Here is a 22464-nt window from a genome sequence, read left to right on the forward strand (position 1 = left end):
TCGAAATTTGTACGCCATTACCCACTCAGGAAAGCCAACAGTAAGATCATCATCAAGAAACTCAGGGAAGAATACTTCGTAAATACTGTCAAGCCAGAGTGCATTTTATCGGACAATGGTCCACAATTTCGGTCACACCTATAGAAAGATTTTATTAATGATGAAGGTATTCGGCACATTGCAATTTCGTCTTTCAGACCCGCGTCCAACCCGACTGACCGTCAAATGCGTGAACGAGGACGTTTATTTCGTGCACATTGCGGGAAGAAACATAAAAGATGGATAGAACGATTGACAGATTTTTAAACAGTAATTAATAGTTTGTCGCATGATTCAACGGGATTGCCGCCATGTAAAGTCCTCTTTGGAAAGAAACCTGACAGTATCTTCATGAACACATTTCCTTTCCGCAAGAAAAGGAAATTACACAAGAGGAGCGCTTTAAAATCGCGTTGGAGACGATGAAGAAACGAGCAGAAGGACGGAAGCTGGCACATGACAAGATAGTGAAGCCCATTACGTACAAAGTCTGTGATTTAGTACTTATTCGAACTCATACGAAATCATCAAGTGCAAATGAAGAGATAAAAAAGTTTCATCACTACTACAGAGGACCATTCAAAATTAGAAAACTTGGTCACCCTAATTCCTTTGAAATTGAAATGGTGCAGTCTGGTCAGTATTGTTGTGAATTGGCAAGAGAGCCAACCCACTATGGGAGGAAGCCGAAAGGCACGCGTTTGAGTTCACGCAGGCTGGCGTGAGGTCTGGAACAGGTCAAGGAAATGAGACTAGCAAAAAAGGACGTAGCTGAGGAATACTTAACTTTAATCCATGATTGGTGAACATCGCTCTTGACGGTACATGTTTTACAGCATCAATAGTAACTGGTAATGGCGCCTTGCTAGGTCGTAGCAAATGACGTAGCTGAAGGCTATGCTAACTATGGTCTCGGCAAATGAGAGCGTATTTTGTCAGTGAACCATCGCTAGCAAAGTCGGCTGTACAACTGGGGCGAGTGCTAGGAAGTCTCTCTAGACCTGCCGTGTGGCGGCGCTCAGTCTGCAATCACTGATAGTGGCGACACGCGGGTCCGGCGTATACTAACGGACCGCGGCCGATTTAAAGGCTACCACCTAGCAAGTGTGGTGTCTGGCGGTGACACCACAAGTATCATAGCCTACAACATGTAGAAAACATTAAACCGTATCATCTATAAGAAGTGTTGCAAGACAAGAGATGCTCTGTAAAAAAATATGAACATTGTGTTATTTGTGTACATATCATTTTGCCTGTGTGAAAATAAATGGACAATAGTCGGTAGCTATTGTGAGTTAGTTATAGTGGACAGTAGTAGGTAGCTACTGTGAGCTAGATGCAATCAGTTTTAAGCATTTTATGCCGTCACGTAAACATTGTGCAGTGCTTGAGTCAGAGACACGTCTGTAAGCAATAATAGGAACGCGTGGCGCTAGTGTTGTGGATACTACAGACTGATTGACGTGCGCGCGCGGTGTATTTTGTTTCTCCACTGCCGTAATTCCGTTTTGTGTTTGTATGTTGGCGAGCCGATGTGGAGCCACCGACGTGAAGCGATGCGCGCGCAGCGCCGTCGTCACGTTTTACAACTGCTGTAGAGGATGTACCAACCCCTAGGACCTAGCACGCAGCGCGACTGTCGCCTGTTCCAGCGCTGCGCTAGCCTGTCAAGTTGGCGAGCTGTGTGGAACGCGGAACCATGGGATGCTGACGTCAGCGGCCAGTTGATCATCAACAACAACAACAAGCTTCACGGCGCTGGAGTCGCTGTTATGACGCTGTTACTACAATTCCACCAATTTGCAGAGGCAACGAGTCTACAGTCCCCGGCGACTTCGATGCCACAGCCCTATAATTCATCGAAAGCTACGAATACGTGCGTTTTGCATCGCATCATACAGGGAAGTGAAAAAGCAGAGTAAACAGTGAAAGTGTTATCGTTATTGTGGTGGTATATCCCCGGCGGCATCGATGCCACAGTCCAGTGCGTAGTTAACCAGCGTGTTTGCGTGTGATTTACGACTCAACATATAGGCAGGGACCTAAAGCAGAGTAATTAGATATGAAGTGCTACGTAAAAAAGTGTTTTCCAACGTTATTATTTGTTTATGGATTACTTTCCAAGGTATGTGCCTTCTGTCAAATTTCTTGTATTACTAACCCTGAAAACTGGTGGCCATAAATATAACAGTATCGCGTTTTCAAAATATGCTGCCACTTGGAGCGTTAATTTATGTTGGGTAGTAATAGAATATTTTCCTATGAATATTATGTAGTAGTTGGAGTTGTCAGTTTATTATTTTGTTTATTTTTTGATCACATTCATTCAGTTAGGCCTATGTTTCTATTCATTCAATACAGTGACTATCTGATCATTAGTATTTAATCCATTACAACAAAAAATATTCATGAACAAGCTAACAAACACTTGTTATTCGTGTATCACAGTTAGCCATACTATTTATTTGGGACATTACAGCATTGTGTTTCATGTTGCTATGCTAATTCAATGACATTATGCAGTGTGCACAAGCATTTGCGATTAACCTGACTTATCTTATTGCTAATTAGCGAGTGATTTAATGATATAATGTGATTAATGTACTGTGATTAAGTGATACTTGAATTTCTTAAACACCATTTTCCTTACACAAATGAGATTTATTCTTAATGACTTGAGGTTCTCCATTAATAAGCAAATAGTTTTGACTAAATAATGTAATTTTACATTTTTTCTTTTTTGTCTTTCTATATATTTTTCTATTTTAATATTCAAATCTAATATCAATATTACACTTTCTCATATTAAAGTATTATTTTGGTGGGGATACGTAAGGGTACAGTACCCTTACGTGGTATCGAATATGCACTACGCAGAGATCATAGATGGTTTAAGCAAAGACTGCAGTGCAGTCAACAATGTGCGAGTGGGTAAGCAGTAGTCTAGTGTTGGAGTCCGTGGGTGGAAGTCGGCTGTGAGAGGCTAGAGAGAGAGAGGTTGCTCGGTAGTGAGGCTGGAGATGAGTGGCAGAATGGCACACAATGTTTGACGTTCATAAATGTTTATAAATTGATTTAAATAATAAATTCCAGCATTTAAGAAAGGAGATGCTATCATTTAGTAGTTTTCACAATAACAGAAGTGGACATCAATGAGTCTCATGACAAGGAGGAAAGATATACATTATGCTAAAATAACTAAAATATAACTTCACCTACAGCATATGCGAATAATATAGTTTGGTGCGAAACTGGGGGGGGGGGGGGGGAGGTTACAGGTGCTTGATCTCTCAATCAGTTGCCATCTGTGCAACGCGTTCGCCATGGACACCCATAAACGAGGGTCCATGTGGATTTTAGCAGGCATTTCTAGGGAGCTATTTGGCTGGTGGTGACATGCGTCATCGGTGGAACGCCGTAAATCCTGGTGTCGAATTATATACTTCGATTCAAGTCGAGACAGTTCTGTCCGCCTCCAACATAGAGGCATATCGGATGGCTCATAATTCAAAACTCAGATGCCCAAGGCCTATCAGAATCCATATACTCCGCAAGTCCTGCACTATTTCTTCACACTGTATTGGTGCACCCGCATCACTGGATTCAGCCCAGACAAAATTCTACATAGGTGCTGGCATCATGCCCTGTTACACATCCTGCATCCCTTGCAGTGTACCCTATCTATGAACCAGAGCAATCGTCTGTGCATTCTTTTTCGGCTGGTGCCCGGGATGGACACAACGGTTCTTCACTGGGTGTAAGGAGTATCAGTTGTTTGTCGGTGCAACCACCCACTCTTATTTGACCTGTCAGCACAGTCGGCTCTGGTAGGATGGACACTCACAATCTTAGCCTCCACCCCCACGTCTGCCACCAACTTCCGGTTGTGACACCAGGGTCACCACCAGCCATGTTCCTCACCCCGCACGCCCTGCGCCACCGTACAGCTTACACCTCAGTGATCGATGACGTCAGAACCCATCAACAGGGGACCACTCCCTCTGTTCCAGACATCCTTCACCCCTGCTGTACCGGGGCAGACTGTTGTCACCGTCTCCACTGCTTCAGATGGACTATCTGAGTTGGATGTCCCCAAGGCTGGTTCCATAGGAGTAGAGTGCTGCAGCCGTTAACCCACTCTGTGCCTCCCCCTCACTGCCACTGGCACAGCCGGGAAATTTTCGGCCCTACATATAGATTTCAAGGGAAGAGACTCTGTACTCTCGCTAGTGGCGGATATCGATAACAGCTCTGAGGCGCCACGTCTTGTGCACAGTGTGTCATGCGGGCTGTACCACTGACAGCCATGGGGCCTAACAAGCAGTAGTGAGCTCCGTCATGTATATACAGTACACGAGGACCTATCACGCTTATCCACTATTCGGATACTGACCCTGCTTTGTGGACTAACTTTCTGCCTATCGGTATTGGGAGTTATTCAGTGTTCAGCTCACGAGGCATTTGGTTTTCTTCACGAATTACGTGTTCGTATTGGTATCAGATTTAGAATAGTGCATTACCATGTTGAGAGACGAACCCATCGGTGAAAGGACGACTTTATGGCTGGGTGACTGACTGAGGACTCCTTTCTGGTTTATACAGTTCTCAAATTACCCTAAAGATTGGTGACAAGAGTCCAAAATACATACATCATACCATCCATAACACGTTGGATCTGTTGGACTGCGTGCCTGAGATATGGCCCACTTCGCCTAAAACCTTATCTAGTGCGATCATCAGATGTCACACAAATCCTACAGTAGTTGGTGAAGGGAATCTGACGGTACTGATCCACTCCAGTCGTTGCCTTGTCAACCCGTTTCCTGTAAAGGTTACCAGAGGTCTAACTAATGTTTCGGAAACGATTGCGTACTGACCGGGTCGATAAATCCTTGGAATTGCCTCAGAAAACTGCAGGGCACAGTTTTGTTTGCATTTTCCTCAGGTACCTACGAGTCATCAGTTATTGCTGTTCAGAGCCAGCGGCAGTTATGAGGCTCCTGCATTTCACGATAGCGGGTGCATCTTCGAATAATTTCGCTGTGGTGTATGCACACTGCATAATCCCAGATTGAAATTCCTGGCAAGCTGAATAGCAGAAATAATATAGGACTGCTTCTTCTAAATTGCATGGGTTGCTGTCCGTAGCAATGCCCTCGGGTAACAGCAGTACCCCAAAAGAAGTTTCTGATCAAAAATATACAAACTGTGCAAGTCACGAGGGTGCTGCATAATATCTTTTAGCAGTTAATCGCAGGACTTTTATCCTGCATCGTTTTCTCAAGGGAAATGTTGGATTTCCTGCGCTGTACAGGTACTTATCACGAATTGGGAAAATCATGGTGCATGACGAGTGTTCAGCGAGCGATCGGCAAGCAAGTTGGCGACCTGGAGTAAAGATCGCTATCTTTACTGTTAACAGCGGCAGTTTCCCGCATTACAGGGACACCAGCTTCCCACACGCACGCCACACGCATTCTTCTCGCCGAGGCACCAGCGCGTGTCGCCCTGGTCGGATTCCGGAATTGATCGCAGGATCAGTCGACTGCTCGGCTGGTCGATGTGTGGGCGCTCTGGCGACGCGCCGCTTTATGGGTCGACTATAAAATTTGCAACGCCCGCTCTGAAGCTGGTCGTCTGGGCGCCGACTTTACTCCGCTCCCTAAATCCACGCAGGTTGCGCCATAAGGTAGACCCAGTTCCTCAGCCGGAGGTGACCTCAATCTCCGGCGATTTAGTTCGGCACTAAATCAGACTCTTACTGCAGGTTATACTTCTGTTTTTCTTTCGTATTTATTTACGTTTGTCGCATTGATTCTTAAAGTAGATACCCCCGCTCCCGCCCCCCTCCTCACACATACATCCAGATCGGAGCAGGGACCGAAGAGTCTTTTCTTTACGATACTTCTTGTTACTTCTCAGAGCTTATCTCGTTCACCAAGGACTTTCTGGAATACAATGAACTTAAGGAAAACTGTTTCGTTACTGTAGTGAAGGTAGGATGTCCGCTTGTGGGTCGATGTGTAACACTCAGTTCTAACATTTTATTCTGCTTAATATCTAGGCTATTGCATATCTGTTTTCCCTAATATAAAGATTTTTTTTTAGTAAATGGATTGATCGGTTGCTCCCCAAATTTCCAAATATTTCGAATACATAGTACACTGTTTCTTTTGGATCACTTAAACTCCAGATTACCCAACGCTAATGGTTAGTTACGACGTTCGATATGCCTACGGATGAAGAAAGTACGAGATACTGGGTCTATCAAGCACCACAAATACAAAAACAAAGCATTTAATGAGGACGGTGCTATACATAGAATTTAAAAATAAATATCACACATTGCAGCACATAAGCTGGATACGTGACCGGTTCACCAAATATGTCGATGCTGTTCTGTCTGTAGAAAGCAATGAATTAGAGGGCATTACCATATATACAGAAAGATTACTAACACTTTCCCCTTCTCTGTGGCCAGAAGAATCAATAGCAAGGACGAACGGCTGGCTTGACTGATAGCCCATCTTTTCCTGTCACTCTTTATTTCATAGGCGCATCATCCTCGGACTCAACGTCGAGGTAACTATACACGAGGGAGCAGTTACTCGTTCTGTCAATATACGAGTATTTGTGAGTTTTAACTCCTTGCGTCTTCCCCAGAATTCGAACGCTTCACGATACATATACACTTCAGCAGCAACTGTCGCATATTTGGTAAAGGATTCAAATGGCTCTGAGCACTATGGGACTTAACTTCTAAGATCATCAGTCCCCTAGAACTTAAAACTACTTAAAACTAATTAACCTAAGTACATTACACACATCCATGCCTGAGGCAGGATTGGAACCTGCGACCGTAGCGGTCTCGCGGTTCCAGCCTGAAGCGCCTAGAACCACTCGGCCACTCCGGCCGGCGTGTTAAACGGCATTTCGAACATTACTATCGTTTCTCTATTTCTTAGTTCGAATATGGTGCATATGAAAAATGACTTTCGTAATGTCCCGCATGTGATACAGTTTCTCGGATGTCGCCAGCATGATGATTTTGTGAGCGGTGCATGATATGAGTGTGTTACTTAAATCAGCCGTGAATATGTCTTCTAGGCATTACAGTAGTATGCCTCTCATGCAGCGTAATTCATAGCTCTGTTGTAAAGTTCATTAAACTAACTTAGCGGATTTTGCATGTGCATGATCCCTCATAGCCACTAAACGATCGCATGATAAAAAGCGCTTCACAGCTCTTGATGTCATGTGTTTATGTACCTGTTAAAAGTCCCACACCGACAGAAAAATACTTAAGACTCGATGGAAAGAGATTTTATTGACGTATCTCTTTCGGAGGTGAAGGTATATCTTCCAGCGAATTACAGTCTGACGTCTACCTTGCCTACGACTGTTTTTATGTGGTTAATCAGCTGCAAATCGACATACACGATCACTAAAATAGCAGTGAATGCTTCCTTTGACTGTAAATCAATCGTACTAGCAAACCAATACGTCCTCCTGCTTGTTTATGCGCAACATACTAAAATTGCTTATGTAGCGGGTAACTGACGGTCCCCTAAGTAGCAGTCGTCTGCAGGTCTTCATGAATTTCGCTAGGATTTTCCGAAGTAGCTTCTTCTCTCTTTTAAACAGCACTATCCGTGGTCAGCCTCATGCAGCATCCTGCGTTATCCACGACTCCATTTGCACAGACCGTGTACTAGAATGACCCCGTGTCATTCCTTTAGATTGCTCCTGCAGTTTTTTTTCAAACCTGACAAACTTTTGAAGTTGAAAAGGACATACAAATCTGTTTAGTAGCGGTTTTTCAGATCAGGTATAAAGCACGTACCATATTCAATATGGTCATATTCTGTTCAGCAACGCAGAGCTGTATCTACCAAAGAGATTTGGTGATACCACAGAAATAGCACAGATTCACTCGAGTACGTAATTGTCTGTGGCCTTCCTTATACCAAGGATGAATTCGTGAGATGAGTTCCACAAAGTTGTTGTCTGCAGAATCAATCTTGATTCGCACGCGCGCAGAAAAATACAGCATCTTTCAGAGATTAGGTACCATTTAGCAATAAAAGTGAATGTACGGTTAAACAGAATAGCATGCTACTTTTCCGTAAATATGTAACACAACTTCAGATACAACAGTGGGTGGTTGTTTTTCGAAAAGTGAAAGCCGTATCACACGTGCAACACCGTCAAGGTTTGCAGTGTTTGTTGTATGTTACCCGGTAGTTCAGTAGTTCCACCACCTAGATCAGTATCTTTTCCGAAGCGTTTATCCCGCCGTAGTAGTCCAATGTAGTCATGATTTGCCATATTTTGTTTCCATTTCTTTAAACTTCAGGGGCGGGTTGCCCTTCTGTTGCCATATTTGTGAGTCAGCTTAAGGAGTGGAAGTCATGCCTGCCATCAATCTATGAATCGCGTACGCTTTGTTCTGTGTGTTACCGTGTTTTTATCTTTCGTGTAGCGTATTTCCTGAACAGAGGTTAGGGACCGTAGCAACACTTTTGCAAACGAGTGTGAAAAGTCACCTAAAATCGAACTCAGGCTGGGCGGCGAAATAGGCCAACGTTTTTTTTTTTTTTTTTTTTTTTATTCTTAAAACCACTTTTGCATGAGGACACAGCACATCTACCCGAAAATGAGAAAACATTGTTTGATCGAATATAATTTTAAAACTGGACAGCCACAGCTAAAATAGTTACACATGATTGCTTGACACATCATACAGTGACCAGTTTTTAAAAATACTCGTGTTAAAACTCTTAAAATGAAGCCGAATGAAATGCCCAATGCCCGCTGTAAACCCACACAATCGATATCGCAACTTTTTGGTTGCAACTTCTGGTCCAAATATAAACGCTATGTAATAGGCTACAGAACGCTGCAGAGTAGCAATTGGCGAGGCTAGGTAAAGATTTCAGCACTCTTCCACTGACAAAAGACCATCGTACACTGTTCGAAAGATCATCGGCAAAGATGAAAGTCACATCTCTGTTAAGCCGCGAACTGTACACATTCCGAGTAAAGAATGCTCTTGTACACCTATGTCAAGCAACAAAATGCCCTCCATAGGTGTTATTCAGGGAAGTACAGGGCCGTGTAGTGACAAAAGCCAACAAGCTCACGTGTATTTGCCACCAACGAGTGACCCGTGTGTTGTCAAAGCGTGAGCTGCGGCTGCCGTCTCAGTACCCATTTCGTAGCTTAACACAGACCGACGAGACAGTATTTCAATCGGAATGTGTACAGTTCGCGACTTAACACAAACATGACTTTTGTGAGTGACGATGGTCTTTTTATTATTTGATGATGGTTTTTTTTTATCAATTGTCGAATGCTGAAATCATTATCTAGTTACGCCAGCTCTTACACTGCGGGATTCAGTAGCTTCTAACATACCATTTACATTTTCACCAGAAGATACAAATCAAAAGTTACAAAACATGTCGTGTGTGTTTATACGTCATCTGTACACATACAGCTACAGCGGACAATGGCACTTTTCATTCAGTTTCATTTTAATAGTTTTAACATCTGTATCTTTAAAAACTGTTTACTGTGTGAAGTCTCAAGCAATCATGTATTGGCTCATGCTACACGAAATATGGGCTAAGAATTAGGAAGGAGGCACGAAGTCAGAAAGACAGATATTACTGATGTCTTGTCCGACAGAAGATTGTGCCAGTGGAACGTGACACCTTACGTCACTGTAACGGAACAAATGTACAGGAACACTGGGACGCTATGTAATCTACATTTAAGAAAAGGAAGAGCTTAACCAAGAGCTCTTGTTCCCACTCTCATTTACCGAGACAGAGAAATTCGTATAATTATAATTCAATGCCGAATCAGTTACCACTTTAATACAGTTGTATAAACCAGGATCAAACGCTAAGTAAGTTAGCAACTTGTAAAGGAAAGGATACGATATAATCGCTGACAACTCGACAGAATATCCAAGGAACACCATCTGCTTCAAGTAATGTTTGCAACCATGTCCACAGCCAGCGATGAAGTGTTCCCTTTGCTTATCTTTCTGTGGCTTACGTCGTGCTCTTTTTCGCTTTGGGTGTAGACATTTTTGCAAATTATTTCGTATCTTAGTGCACTGCTTTCACTAATAATTGTATGCCTAACCCTTTTACTGTCCTGAAGATGATCATTACACACTGAAACTACTTATCAAATACAATTAAAAGCCTCTTGTGGCCAAAGACTAGAAAAAATACTACAATTTGAGATACTGCTCCTGTTCCCACAGTTAGACATGTAGGTTATTTAGCTGAAGTATAAGGTACAGGTAGCTGCCTTTGGGTAAATCCCGGTGTTTGGAGAGCTTATGGTTAAGTGACATTGATCATACAGAAAATCGTGAATATTTACACAGGATTTAAGAATTGTGGGGAAAACTTTCCATATCATATCGGCCAGTATATTAAAAAAAATAAGTATAAGGTACCTATCGTAAATTATGTAAAGCTGTCGTTAAAAGCATCGATAGTTAATTCGGTTAACGTCGCTCGGAGTTTCTGGATTTGTGTTGGCGCAGCGACGTGATACTGCGAGAGTGAGAAATGCAAACTACAGAGAGTTTTAAGACTTTGTCCTGTTTCCAGTGTGCTCCCAGAGAGACAAAATGTATTAAATCAAAGATATAGTGCATCAGACATCCTACCCCCTAAGGTTTGTAGCTTACATGGATGTATGACCGATTAACTTAAGAAGAGGAAAGAAATATTTGGCGTACCTTTGAACTTTATTTGATTAAATGTACTAGTGATCATCCGCAGTTCTTCCGTAGGATTCTCCCTTATCTGCAACAGATAAAAATAAATAAAACACACAAGTTACTTCTATCAAAAATTCGCGCCATGACGTGTTGTGTAACAAATTTTCCTTTTTTTTTTTTTTTTACAAATATTTTACTTTACTCTTAGTGCTATAAATGTTCTAAGGAGTTAACGTGCCAGCAATATGTTTCTTAAGCGTACCGGGAACGACAGCTTCTTGAATAACGCTAATGAATGCTCGTTAATCTTGATAGCAAGCAGGGGCTTGAGGATTCGAGCATATTGCACTGGGATAATTTGTAACACGAAGCGTATGGATATCAGAGTCCGTTTCTAAACTGGTACCGCTTATATGTGTTTCACGAGAAAATGTACGCATCTCTTTAGTGTCATTCGTGCACATAAAACGTACGCTACTACATGAAAGGGATCAGGGTATTAAGGTCCACCCTCTAACGTCACGGAACATAAATATATTACATATTTTTTCTGCGCTAATAAATACGTTGCGTATGGAAAATTACGTTAACGCACGGAGATTATTTTTAAAGGATCCGTTTGTAAGATAAAAATTTATGTTTCAGAGAATCAATCCACATAGGTATGTTCACTTACTGCTACATAAATGTTTATGTTGGGTAGATGGATGAGCCACTGTCGTTGCATTTTTGAATTACTCCAACAACGGAAGCATCCGAAGTATTTAAAAGCACCACTTAAAAATTTTGTATTCCTGTACTGCAATCATGTTCTATTGCGTTGTAGCACTGGTCGCAATAGTAAATTTTCCGGGACCAATTACCCGTCCAGTCATACATTACTTTTCCTGCTTATGCATTCCAGTAAGGTACGTTCTTGGTCTAAAATTCCACTATCAGAGGATTGAAACAATTGAAATGGAATCCACAGTCGCCAATTGTGATGTCGGTTATTACGAAACGGATGTAGTGACTCCAAATCTTTACAGAAACTGTTTCGTCCAATCAGTTCTAAATAAATAACTTTGCATGATATAATAACTCTAGTGTTAACTATGTAATCTCTTGAAAAAATAAGGTGAAATAGGGCCACAGTGGTACTGACGCTCTTTGATGGAACATTAGCCTTTCTGCTTGGTGACATATTTAAGCTAATCCGACAATCGAGTCTGGATCACTGACTTCTGTAAAATGCAGATTGGTTTTATAGGAAATTAAAAAAGTTAATTTGACTGTCGAGCATATTGTCCATAGGGTTCCTACATTAATTACAATGTTACCATGCCACAATTCATCAGTTATCGGCATCAGTTTATATTTTATGCCATTTTACGTGCAAAAGGGATTTGTTTAAGTTTAATCTTGAATCTTTGAGATCGATGGTTAGATCGATAGCTGCGTTGAATGCGTGTTAAAGGCGAAATTTAAATTACGGGGTTTGGTAAGGAATCATGATTACCGTTTTAATCTGTCAGGAATGGTAATTTTAAGCGATAAAATGCTGTAGACTGGAATAATTTATTACAAAACGTACCTTACAAATTAAATGTCCGGAGCACGTCCTAGAACGTATGTAACCACATAAGACGATACTCAAAATTTATGTAAAGCTTCCACGCAGGTAATTTTCCTGGTTCATATTTGGTGCAAAGGGGCAACATACGGCAATTTGCATATTTCTGAATTATGTTCCGTTGTTTAAGTAGCTTTTGAGGGAAAATCTCGACATTTCTATATCGTGATAATTGCTGATCAGTAAATGTGCTTACAGTATACGTCATGAATATTCTAATGTTCACCTGATGTTTGAAGTGATGGTGACTGACTTCCCACTACTGCGGCGCATGATGCTTATATGTAAGGGTCTTAATAGCAACCATTCAACACTTGTATAAGAAACAAGATAGTGTTGAGATACAGGATGTCCCTACTGATTTATTTATCATCGTCTTTCGCTTAAAGAAGAGATTGTTCCTCTCTATGTTCAAAGATATTAATATCTTTGGCTACTAGGTTGTAGAAAACCTTATTTCACCTCTGATACTGGCTGAACGTCACCTGCAACATGATAGATATTCCCACGATGCCCTGCGATTTGTGCTGCGCCTCGGACATGTTCTTGTAGAGGTCCACGTTGAAGCCGTACAACTGGATCTGGAAGAAAAACAGGAAACTGGGTGATACTCTTCCAAACGAAATATACGAGTGTACTACTGGCCACTAAACAGTAACACAGAATTATAAAGGGTTATTACAAATGATTGAAGCGATTTCACAGCTCTACAATAACTTTATTATTTGAGATATTTTCACAATGCTTTGCACACACATACAAAAACGCAAAAAGTTTTTTTAGGCATTCACAAATGTTCGATATGTGCCCCTTTAGTGACTCGGCAGACATCAAGCCGATAATCAAGTTCCTCCCACACTCGGCGCAGCATGTCCCCATCAATGAGTTCGAAAGCATCGTTGATGCGAGCTCGCAGTTCTGGCACGTTTCTTGGTAGAGGAGGTTTAAATACTGAATCTTTCACATAACCCCACAGAAAGAAATCGCATGGGGTTAAGTCGGGAGAGCGTGGAGGCCATGACATGAATTGCTGATCATGATCTCCACCACGACCGATCCATCGGTTTTCCAATCTCCTGTTTAAGAAATGCCGAACATCGTGATGGAAGTGCGGTGGAGCACCATCCTTTGAAAGATGAAGTCGGCGCTGTCGGTATCCAGTTGTGGCATGAGCCAATTTTCCAGCATGTCCAGATACACGTGTCCTGTAACGTTTTTTTCGCAGAAGAAAAAGGGGCCGTAAACTTTAAACTGTGAGATTGCACAAAACACGTTAACTTTTGGTGAATTGCGAATTTGCTGCACGAATGCGTGAGGATTCTCTACCGCCCAGATTCGCACAATGTGTCTGTTCACTTCACCATTAAGAAAAAAATGTTGCTTCATCACTGAAAACAAGTTTCGCACTGAACGCATCCTCTTCCATGAGCTGTTGCAACCGCGCCGAAAATTCAAAGCGTTTGGCTTTGTCATCGGGTGTCAGGGCTTGTAGCAATTGTAAACGGTAAGGCTTCTGCTTTAGCCTTTTCCGTAAGATTTTCCAAACCATCGGCTGTGGTACGTTTAGCTCCCTGCTTGCTTTATTCGTCGACTTCCGCGGGCTACGCGTGAAACTTGCCCGCACGCGTTCAACCGTTTCTTCGCTCACTGCAGGCCGACCCGTTGATTTCCCCTTACAGAGGCATCCAGAAGCTTTAAACTGCGCATACCATCGCCGAATGGAGTTAGCAGTTGGTGGATCTTTGTTGAACTTCGTCCTGAAGTGTCGTTGCACTGTAATGACTGACTGATGTGAGTGCATTTCAAGCACGACATACGCTTTCTCGGCTTCTGTCGCCATTTTGTCTCACTGCGCTCTCGAGCGCTCTGGCGGCAGAAACCTGAAGTGCGGCTCCAGCCGAACAAAACTTTATGAGTTTTTCTACGTATCTGTAGTGTGTCGTGACCATATGTCAATGAATGGAGCTACAGTGAATTTATGAAATCGCTTCAATCATTTGTAATAGCCCTGTACATATATACATACGAGGTGCGGCTAGAAAAAAACCGGACTGATGCTGGAAAAAACATTTATTTACAATTATTTACAATTTCATGTTATCTCTTTCAATGTACTCTCCTCCTCGGTCTCTACACCGCTCCATACGAATTTTCCACTGTTCATAGCAATGCTGCAGATCATTTTCGGTAAGTCCATACATTACTTCCGTCGCTTTTTCTTTTACTGCTTCAACAGTCTCAAATCTAGTTCCTTTCAAAGCTGACTTGACTTTAGGGAAAAGAAAAAAGTCACAGGGGGCCAAATCAGGTGAGTAGGGTGGATGATCTAAGATGGGAATGTTGTGTTTTGCCAAAATCGTCTTCACTGACAACGCACTATGAGCTGGGGCATTGTCTTGGTGAAGGATCCATGACTTTTTTCTCCACAAATCGTTCCGTTTTCTCCGTACTCGCTCACGTAGGGTACCCAGGACGCTAATGTAGTAATGCTGATTTACTGTTTGTCCCTCTGGTACCCAATCAATGTGCACAATCCCTTTGATGTAAAAAAAAAAAAAAAAAAATCATCATTGCCTTGAATTTCGATTTTGACATTCGTGCTTTTTTTTTGTCGTGGAGAACCAGGAGTTTTCCAATGCATCGATTGGCGTTTAGTTTCGGGATCGTAAGTAAAAAACCACGATTCATCGCAAGTAATAACATTTTGTAAGAAGGTGGGATCACTTTCAATGTTTTCCAGGATGTCAGAACAAATCATTCTTCGGCGTTCCTTCTGTTCAATTGTGAGACACTTTGGAACCATTTTTGAACACACTTTGCACATGTTGAAACTTTCATGAAGAATCTGCCTTTTCCTTGTCAACTCCTGTTAATTCAGACACTGCTCTGATTGTTAAACGGCGATCTTGTCGAACAAGTTTACCGATTTTTTCAATGTTTGCATCAGTTTTTGCTGACAATGGTCTTCCAGTGCGAGTGTCATCACTGGTGTCTTCGCGGCCATCTTTAAATCGTTTAAACCACTCAAACACTTGTGTTCGCGATAAACAATCATCGCCGTACACTTGTTGTAACATTACAAACGTTTCATTTGCAGATTTTCCTAGTTTGAAACAAAATTTGATGTTAACACGCTGTTATTTCTGTACACTCAACATTTTCCGACGCACAGACAAAACGTCAACTACTTAAAACAGACGCCACGGGCAGACTGAGTGCAGGAGGCAGATGAAACTCGAGCAGTAGGCGGAGCGAGAGTCACGTGACAGGCCACGCGTCTTTCAGCCTTATTGCATTCGTTTTATTGTTTCACCAGTACTAGTCCGGTTTTTTTCTAGCCACACCTCGTATATATGATATGTCAACGGGTGCTCAGTGAAGTATGGTGCTATCAAGATGATGCTCCCTGCAGTGTATTAACTATTTACGAAGGTCACTCCAAAGGAAATGCACCCTATTTTTTTAAAAATACTGTTTCTATTGTGCATGTGTGAAAGTTTTACAGTGTGTAGATACATCCTTTCCGCTTGTTTTAAAACTTAGTTCAACCTGTTCCCGTGAGTGGCGCCTTCACAGCATGTCTTCATGATGGCTGCTACACTTGACGTTCGTCAGAAGCAACGTGCTGTCATAGAATTCCTGTGCTGTGAAAACGAGACAGTGGGAAACATCCACAAGTGGTTGAAAAAGGTGTATGGGGATGCTGCTGTCGATCGCAGTACAGTTTGTCGGTGGGCAAGCAGGTTACGTGATGAAAGCGGGCACGGCAATGTTGAGGATTGTCCTCGCAGCGGCAGGCCTCGTACTGCACACACTCCAGACAATGTGCAGAGAGTTAAAAAATTGGTGACTGCTGACAGACGCATCACAGTGAACGAATTGTCACGCTACGTTGGGATAGGGGAAGGAAGTGTTTGCTGAATATTGAAAGTGTTGGCGTTAAAAAAGGTTTGTGCCATGTGGGTTCCCAGGATATTGACGGTGGCTCACAAAGAAGCAAGAAAAACAGTATGCAGCGAACTTTTGGAACAGTTCGAGAATGGTGGAGATGAATTTCTTGAAAGAATTGTGAGAGGTGATGAAACATGGCTCCATCATTTTTCACCAGAGACGAAGAGGCAATCAATGGAGTGGTATCACGCAATTTCACCCAAGAAAAAATAATGCAAAACCACATCTTCTACTGGAAGAGTTATGGCTACGGTGTTTTTCGATTCTGAAGGACTCTTGCTTGTGTACATCATGCCAAGTGGAAACACCATAAATTCTGATGCATAAGTGACGACACTAAAGAAACTTCAAGCTCGACTGAGTCGTGTTCGACCACATCGGCAAAAGCCGTTGCACGACAAAGCACGGCCACATGTCAGTCAAAAAAGCATGGAAGCGATCAGAACACTGGACGGACAACACTGAAACACCCGCCTTACAATCCTGACCTGGCTCCATGTGACTATCATCTCTTTGGGAAACTGAAATACTCTCTTCGTGGAACAATGTTTGAAGATGATGACTCCCTTGTGTAAGCTGCCAAACAGTGGCTCCAACAGGTTGGTCCAGAATTTTACCGTGCGGGTATACAGGCGCTGGTTCCTAGATGACGTAAGGCAGTTGAGAGGGATGGAAATTATGTGGAGAAATGAAAATATTGTTCCTAAAGGATGTATCTAGACAGTTAAAAACTTTCAAACATGTAGAATAAAAGATGGATTTTAAAAAAAGTGTGCATTTCTTTTGGAGTGACCCTCGTACATAATGACCCGTGGTCTAAGGACTCGGTAGTAGCTCATCGTGTTCGTTCAGTAATTAAAAAAAAGAAGAATTGAGTGAAATGGTCAAAGACGAACTTGAACAGGTATCACGTGACGTCAACCTAGAACAAAGACAGAAAAGAATGACGAATAGAATGAAGGAAAAATCGGTAGGACCCGGGTTAGAACCTCAAAATTGCTTAAATTTTGAATAAAAATTAGTAGCAGTGGTGGCAGAAGACTCTTCTGTAAGAAGTCACACTCGTTCTGCCAAAGACCTCGTCGTAAAAGACGAGGAGTGGATGGAGGTTCAGGACACACTCTTGCACTTGCGGTGGGAAACTGCTGCTAAGAGGCGTCAGATTCAGCAATGATCAACGATATTAGGATGCAAATGGCAATCGAAACCGTTGCAATAGAGGCGTAGCCACGTGCCAAGTGTCACGACGGCATCTTCTTTGACAAAGGTTCTTCACTAGTCCCCCATTTAGAACGCCGGGAGGGGACTGCCAATGGTGAGGTGACCCTAGGGAGTGTATTGAATTGTCTAAGAAAGGGCAACGCCCTACGAGTCGTGGCGTGAAGTGTCAGGCGTTTTAACATGGTAGGGAAGCTAGAAACACTAATGCCCAATCTATATATAGTAGGTGTCACTGAAGTGAAATGAAAAAAAAAGGCATGCATCTGGTGAGACGAGTATGGGTTAATATCAGCAGCAGCAGATAAGGCATAACAGGAGCAAGATTCTTCATTAATAGGAAAGTAGTGCAGAGAGTGAGTTACTGTCAATAGTTCAATGACAGGGCTGTTTTCATCAGACTCGACAGCAAATCATCACCGACAAAAATAGTTCAGGTATACACGACGACGTCGCAAGCAGATGCTGAAGAAACACAGAAATTATATGAGGATATTGAGCGGGTAATTCAGTACATAAAGGCAGGTGAAAATCTAATAGTCATGGGAAACTGGAATGCGATTGCAGGGGAAGGAATAGAAGAAAGGATTACGTTGACTATGGGCTCTGTAGTAGGAGTGAGAGAGAAGAAAGTCTAATTGAGTTCTACCATAAACTGTAGCTAGTAATAGGAATAAAATCTCGAGAAAGGGAAGTCACAGAAGTTGGAAAGGAAAACCAAAGGAACAAGTAACGCATTGATAAGAACAAACACTTCAGGGTAATTGAAAACTACAGAAATAAAAGTGAAGTAGGAATGAAATAAATGGGAAGTGCAGGGAAGTTAAGGAGAAAAGGCTGCATGTAAGATGTAAAGAAATCGAAAATGACTGTTGCAAGAGCACACTCAGCATATAGAAATGTCGAAACAACCTTCGGTGAAATTAAAAGCAATGGTGGTAAAATAAAGAGTGCAATTGGAGCTATACTGTTAAATGCAGCGAGAGAATGGATAGCTGAAAATAGTACATTGAAGAACTCTGTTAGGGGGTAGAACTGGTCTGATGACGTGATAGAATTAGACACAGGAGTCGATGTGGAAGAGTTCGGGGATCCAGTATTAGAACAAGAATGTACAACAGCTTTGGAAGACCGAAAATCAGAAGAGGTGGTAGAGATCAAGGAGGACATAAAAGCAGACTAGCACTGACAAAAAGGGCATTCCTAGCCAAGAGAAGTGTACTAGTACCATAGGCGTTAATTTCAGAAAGTAATTTCTGAGATTGTACGTTTGTAGCAAAGCACTATATGCTAACGACAGATGGACTGTATTAAAACCGGAGAAAAAGAGACTCCATTCATTTGGTATGTCGAGCTACACAAGACTTTTGAAAATGGGGTGGACTGATAAGTTAAGAAATGAGGAGGTCCTTGGCAAGATCGGAAAGGAAAGGAATGAATGGAAAACACTGACAAGAAGAAGGGACCGGATGATAGGATTTCTATTACGTCAGAGACTAACCTGTATGATACCACAAGAATATGTAATAGGCAAAAAGAAATTACCACGTATTTTGCAGATGGTACTGTGAGATGAAAATGTTGCCACAGCAGCATTTGCCCAAGGAAACCACAAATAATTTTCTGACAATGGGGTCCTTTTCTCTATTTCAGATTCTGTCTCAGATTTAACGTGTCGGCCTATAACATACTGAGATGCGTCCGTCCGAGGGATCCGCAACACACACTATGATTCGCAGATACTGTACTTTTAAAAGCTCATTGTGCCTGACGATGAAAGGCAAAACTGGATGCTGGTAGCAATAACACATATTTTCAGAGCAACTGACGGTGGTTCAACATGATTTTCGACAAATATCTGTTAATAGCGTGGCACCAGCTACCGAGAATATTTCAAGTGCAATATGCCCTATTTTCATTCTCTGCTGGTTTTAAGTAATACGAATAATGTGCTTTGGCCTCCCAACCTTGTTTATATAATAAATCCACAACTACACAGCGAACTTCCAAAGTGGGTTGAACAAATATCGTTCCAACTTTTTTCCAACGTAGGGTAAAAAAAAATCAGATTACACGTCATAAAAGGCTCTCAATATACTCAATGTAAAGCTGTTAAGAAAATTATGTAGTATAAGTATTTTTGTCGCCATCAAATTCCGTGGCACCCCCCACACTACCACTCCAACTACTTCCACGTCAAACTGTTAGTAAATATTTGACGGATTTGAAAAATGTCATACTACCGCCTTGATCTGCTGGTAAAATACTTTATTTCTACAAACAGGGTCAGTCGCGTAACCATTTTGAGGTTCATAAAAGTACTCACAGAGTCATGTTACGAGAAGAAATAAAATCATTACACTGGGATGATAAAGCAATGAATATTACTCTATTATCACATAGTAATATAAATTACTTCGGCAACCGATAAAAATTGTGTCAGGAAGTGTACTGAGTCATGTTCAAATACGATAACAGTTTATTATTCACGGTTTTATAATCCACCGATAATGATTTTCTTTTTCACCTAATATGATGCTGTGAATGCTTTTATGAACCTGAATATGGTCAGACGACTGAAACTGTTTGTGTACATAAAACATTTTACCAGCAGATCAAGGTGGTAATACGAAGTTTTTAAAATATATAGGAGCTGCGGAGCATCACCACCTGACAATATTAATAAATATTTTTTACGAAGTTGAGAGTGCTTCTTTCTCAATCTGTCAATCCATCTGCAGCATCTCATGCTGTGGGCAGCTCTGCCGAACGACTAGTGCAGCTCTTGGAGCGAGCAATCGATAAATTACGCACCCAGATTTGTCGGTGCGCGGCTCATTCCAGGAACGCCGGTTGCGTTAATGCAATTTGCTGCTCTCTAATGGATAGCACATCTGCAAACTGATTCTTTTAAAGGGGAAGGCACAGTGCCTAACAATTCACTTTGGAGTCGAACTGGTATCTTGAAAGCAACTACTAAATAACAGGTATCGATATCGCACGTGATGCTCAGTATCTATAATTAACGCATTTCTAAATCAGTCTACCTAGTCCCTCCTCACATCGCGTTGTGAGAGTTGTCTGGCAATTTGTGTCCCACATAGCGCTTCAAAATATCATATAGGATTGTGGTACAGAAGATGGAAGGCATTTTATTCTATGGAAAGCGTTGTGAATCACTATGGGTGTAATTCTTTTAGAGTATTTGGAGAGTCTTTTTATTGAAACGATAATGGTGTGTGTCTGCGTGTCTGTGTGCCCAACAACGAATTCAAAGGTTTGTAAGGGAAGTGAAGTTTCACCTCCATGTGGAAAGCAGGCTTCAGTAGTTGTAGAAGGAGGTAAGATTCAGCAGAGACTCAGCTTTGTTAGGCAGCCTAAGCTGGCTGGGAAAAATTGAGAAGAAGATGATGATGATGATGAGCGTTTGGCGTCATTGGCCGGGAGGCCCCTCGCGGGGCAGGTCCGGCCGCCATATCGCAGGCCTTATTACATTCGGCGCCACATTGGGCGACCTGCACGCCGGATGGGGATGAAATGATGATGAACACAACACAACACCCAGTCCCTGAGCGGAGAAAATCTCCGACCCAGCCGGGAATCGAACCCGGGCCCAGAGGACGGCAATCCGTCACGCTGACCACTCAGCTACTGGGGCGGACAGAAGAAGATGATTATGCATATTGAAAGCAAACATGGACGCGGTATAGCCCCGCAGTTGTATGAAACATTAGATAGGGAATGCCAATTCACCAGCATTTTCAAACCAGTTGGTGGTCTCAATAAAGTGTCACCGGACTCGTGGTATTTGTGTAAGGATATTTCTAAAACAGATCAGGTAATGATAGTGAGAGGGGCCGAGAATAACCTGCGCCTAAGATGTAGACTGTGAGTTGGACAGGATTACAACTCAAACTCAGATCACTTATGTTCACCCCGTGCAGGTCTTCCGGCATTACCATCAACCCCATCTTTACAATGTTGTGAGGCAAGTTGATAAGAGACTCGAGAAAGTGCTGATGATTGGTGTCATGGCACACATTATTGTGGTCAGTTGAGAATATCCATAGATCGGCTACTCTGCGCAGCGTACACGTAAGGACTGAGAAATGATGGTTGACGAAGCTTTTAAGTGACAGTACAACGAGAAAGGCCAATCAAAGAGTGCATCGGTTGATTGAATCAAAAATATTTCGTGAGTTAAGGGTAAAGTAGTCGAACTGGTAACAGATCTTGACTAGCACGCTATTTAGAACCAAGATCATCATTTATATACCGAAGGAGGGCTAAATTTTAAATCATTACTATGAAAGGACTTCGTCACAGAGGAGAGATATGGCTATTGATGTACTGAATATTGACTGATCCAAAAAAGTTGAGATATCAATACATAGCAATGTCCATTTCATTACAGACCTGTCTAGATCCACCAGTTTAGATTACAGAGTTTTTCTTTCCATACCAGAGACCTTTGCAGAAAAGAGAACCACATGTATGAATATCAAGAGCTCAGATTGAAACCCATTTCTAAGAAAAGAAGGGAAAGCAGAAAGGTGGAGGGAGTATATAGAGGGTCTATACAACGGCGAGGTACTTGAGGGCAATATTATGGAAATGGAAGAGGATGTAGATGAAGAAGAAATGGGAGATATGATACTGCGTGAAGAGTTTGACAGAGCACTGAAGAACTAAGTCGAAATAAGGCCCTGGGAGTAGACAACATTCCATTAGAACTACTGACAGCTTTGGGAGAGCCAGTCCTGACAAAATTCTACCATCAGGTGAGAAAAATGTATGAAACAGGCGAAATACCCTCAGATTTCAAGAAGAATATAATAATTTCAATCCCAAAAAAATAGGTGTTGACAGATGTGAAAATTACCGAACTATCAGTTTA

The 22464-nt window shown here is 42.1% G+C and overlaps 1 protein-coding gene across 1 annotated transcript in view; it reads right to left on the reverse strand.

Annotated features, from left to right (window-relative positions):
* The window catches only part of LOC126412714 (carbonic anhydrase-related protein 10-like), a 437817-nt gene that overhangs the window by 92609 nt on the left and 322744 nt on the right, over positions 1-22464 (reverse strand). The window contains exons 6-7 of the mRNA XM_050082432.1: positions 12884-12979; positions 10805-10871 (exon numbers count right to left, since the gene is read on the reverse strand). Coding sequence (XP_049938389.1) covers positions 10805-10871; positions 12884-12979 — 163 coding nt within the window. The remainder of the gene's footprint in view (positions 1-10804; positions 10872-12883; positions 12980-22464) is intronic.

The sequence above is a fragment of the Schistocerca serialis genome, chromosome 7, assembly GCF_023864345.2.
Source record: "Schistocerca serialis cubense isolate TAMUIC-IGC-003099 chromosome 7, iqSchSeri2.2, whole genome shotgun sequence".
In the NCBI taxonomy this organism is placed as follows: Eukaryota; Metazoa; Arthropoda; class Insecta; order Orthoptera; family Acrididae; genus Schistocerca; species Schistocerca serialis.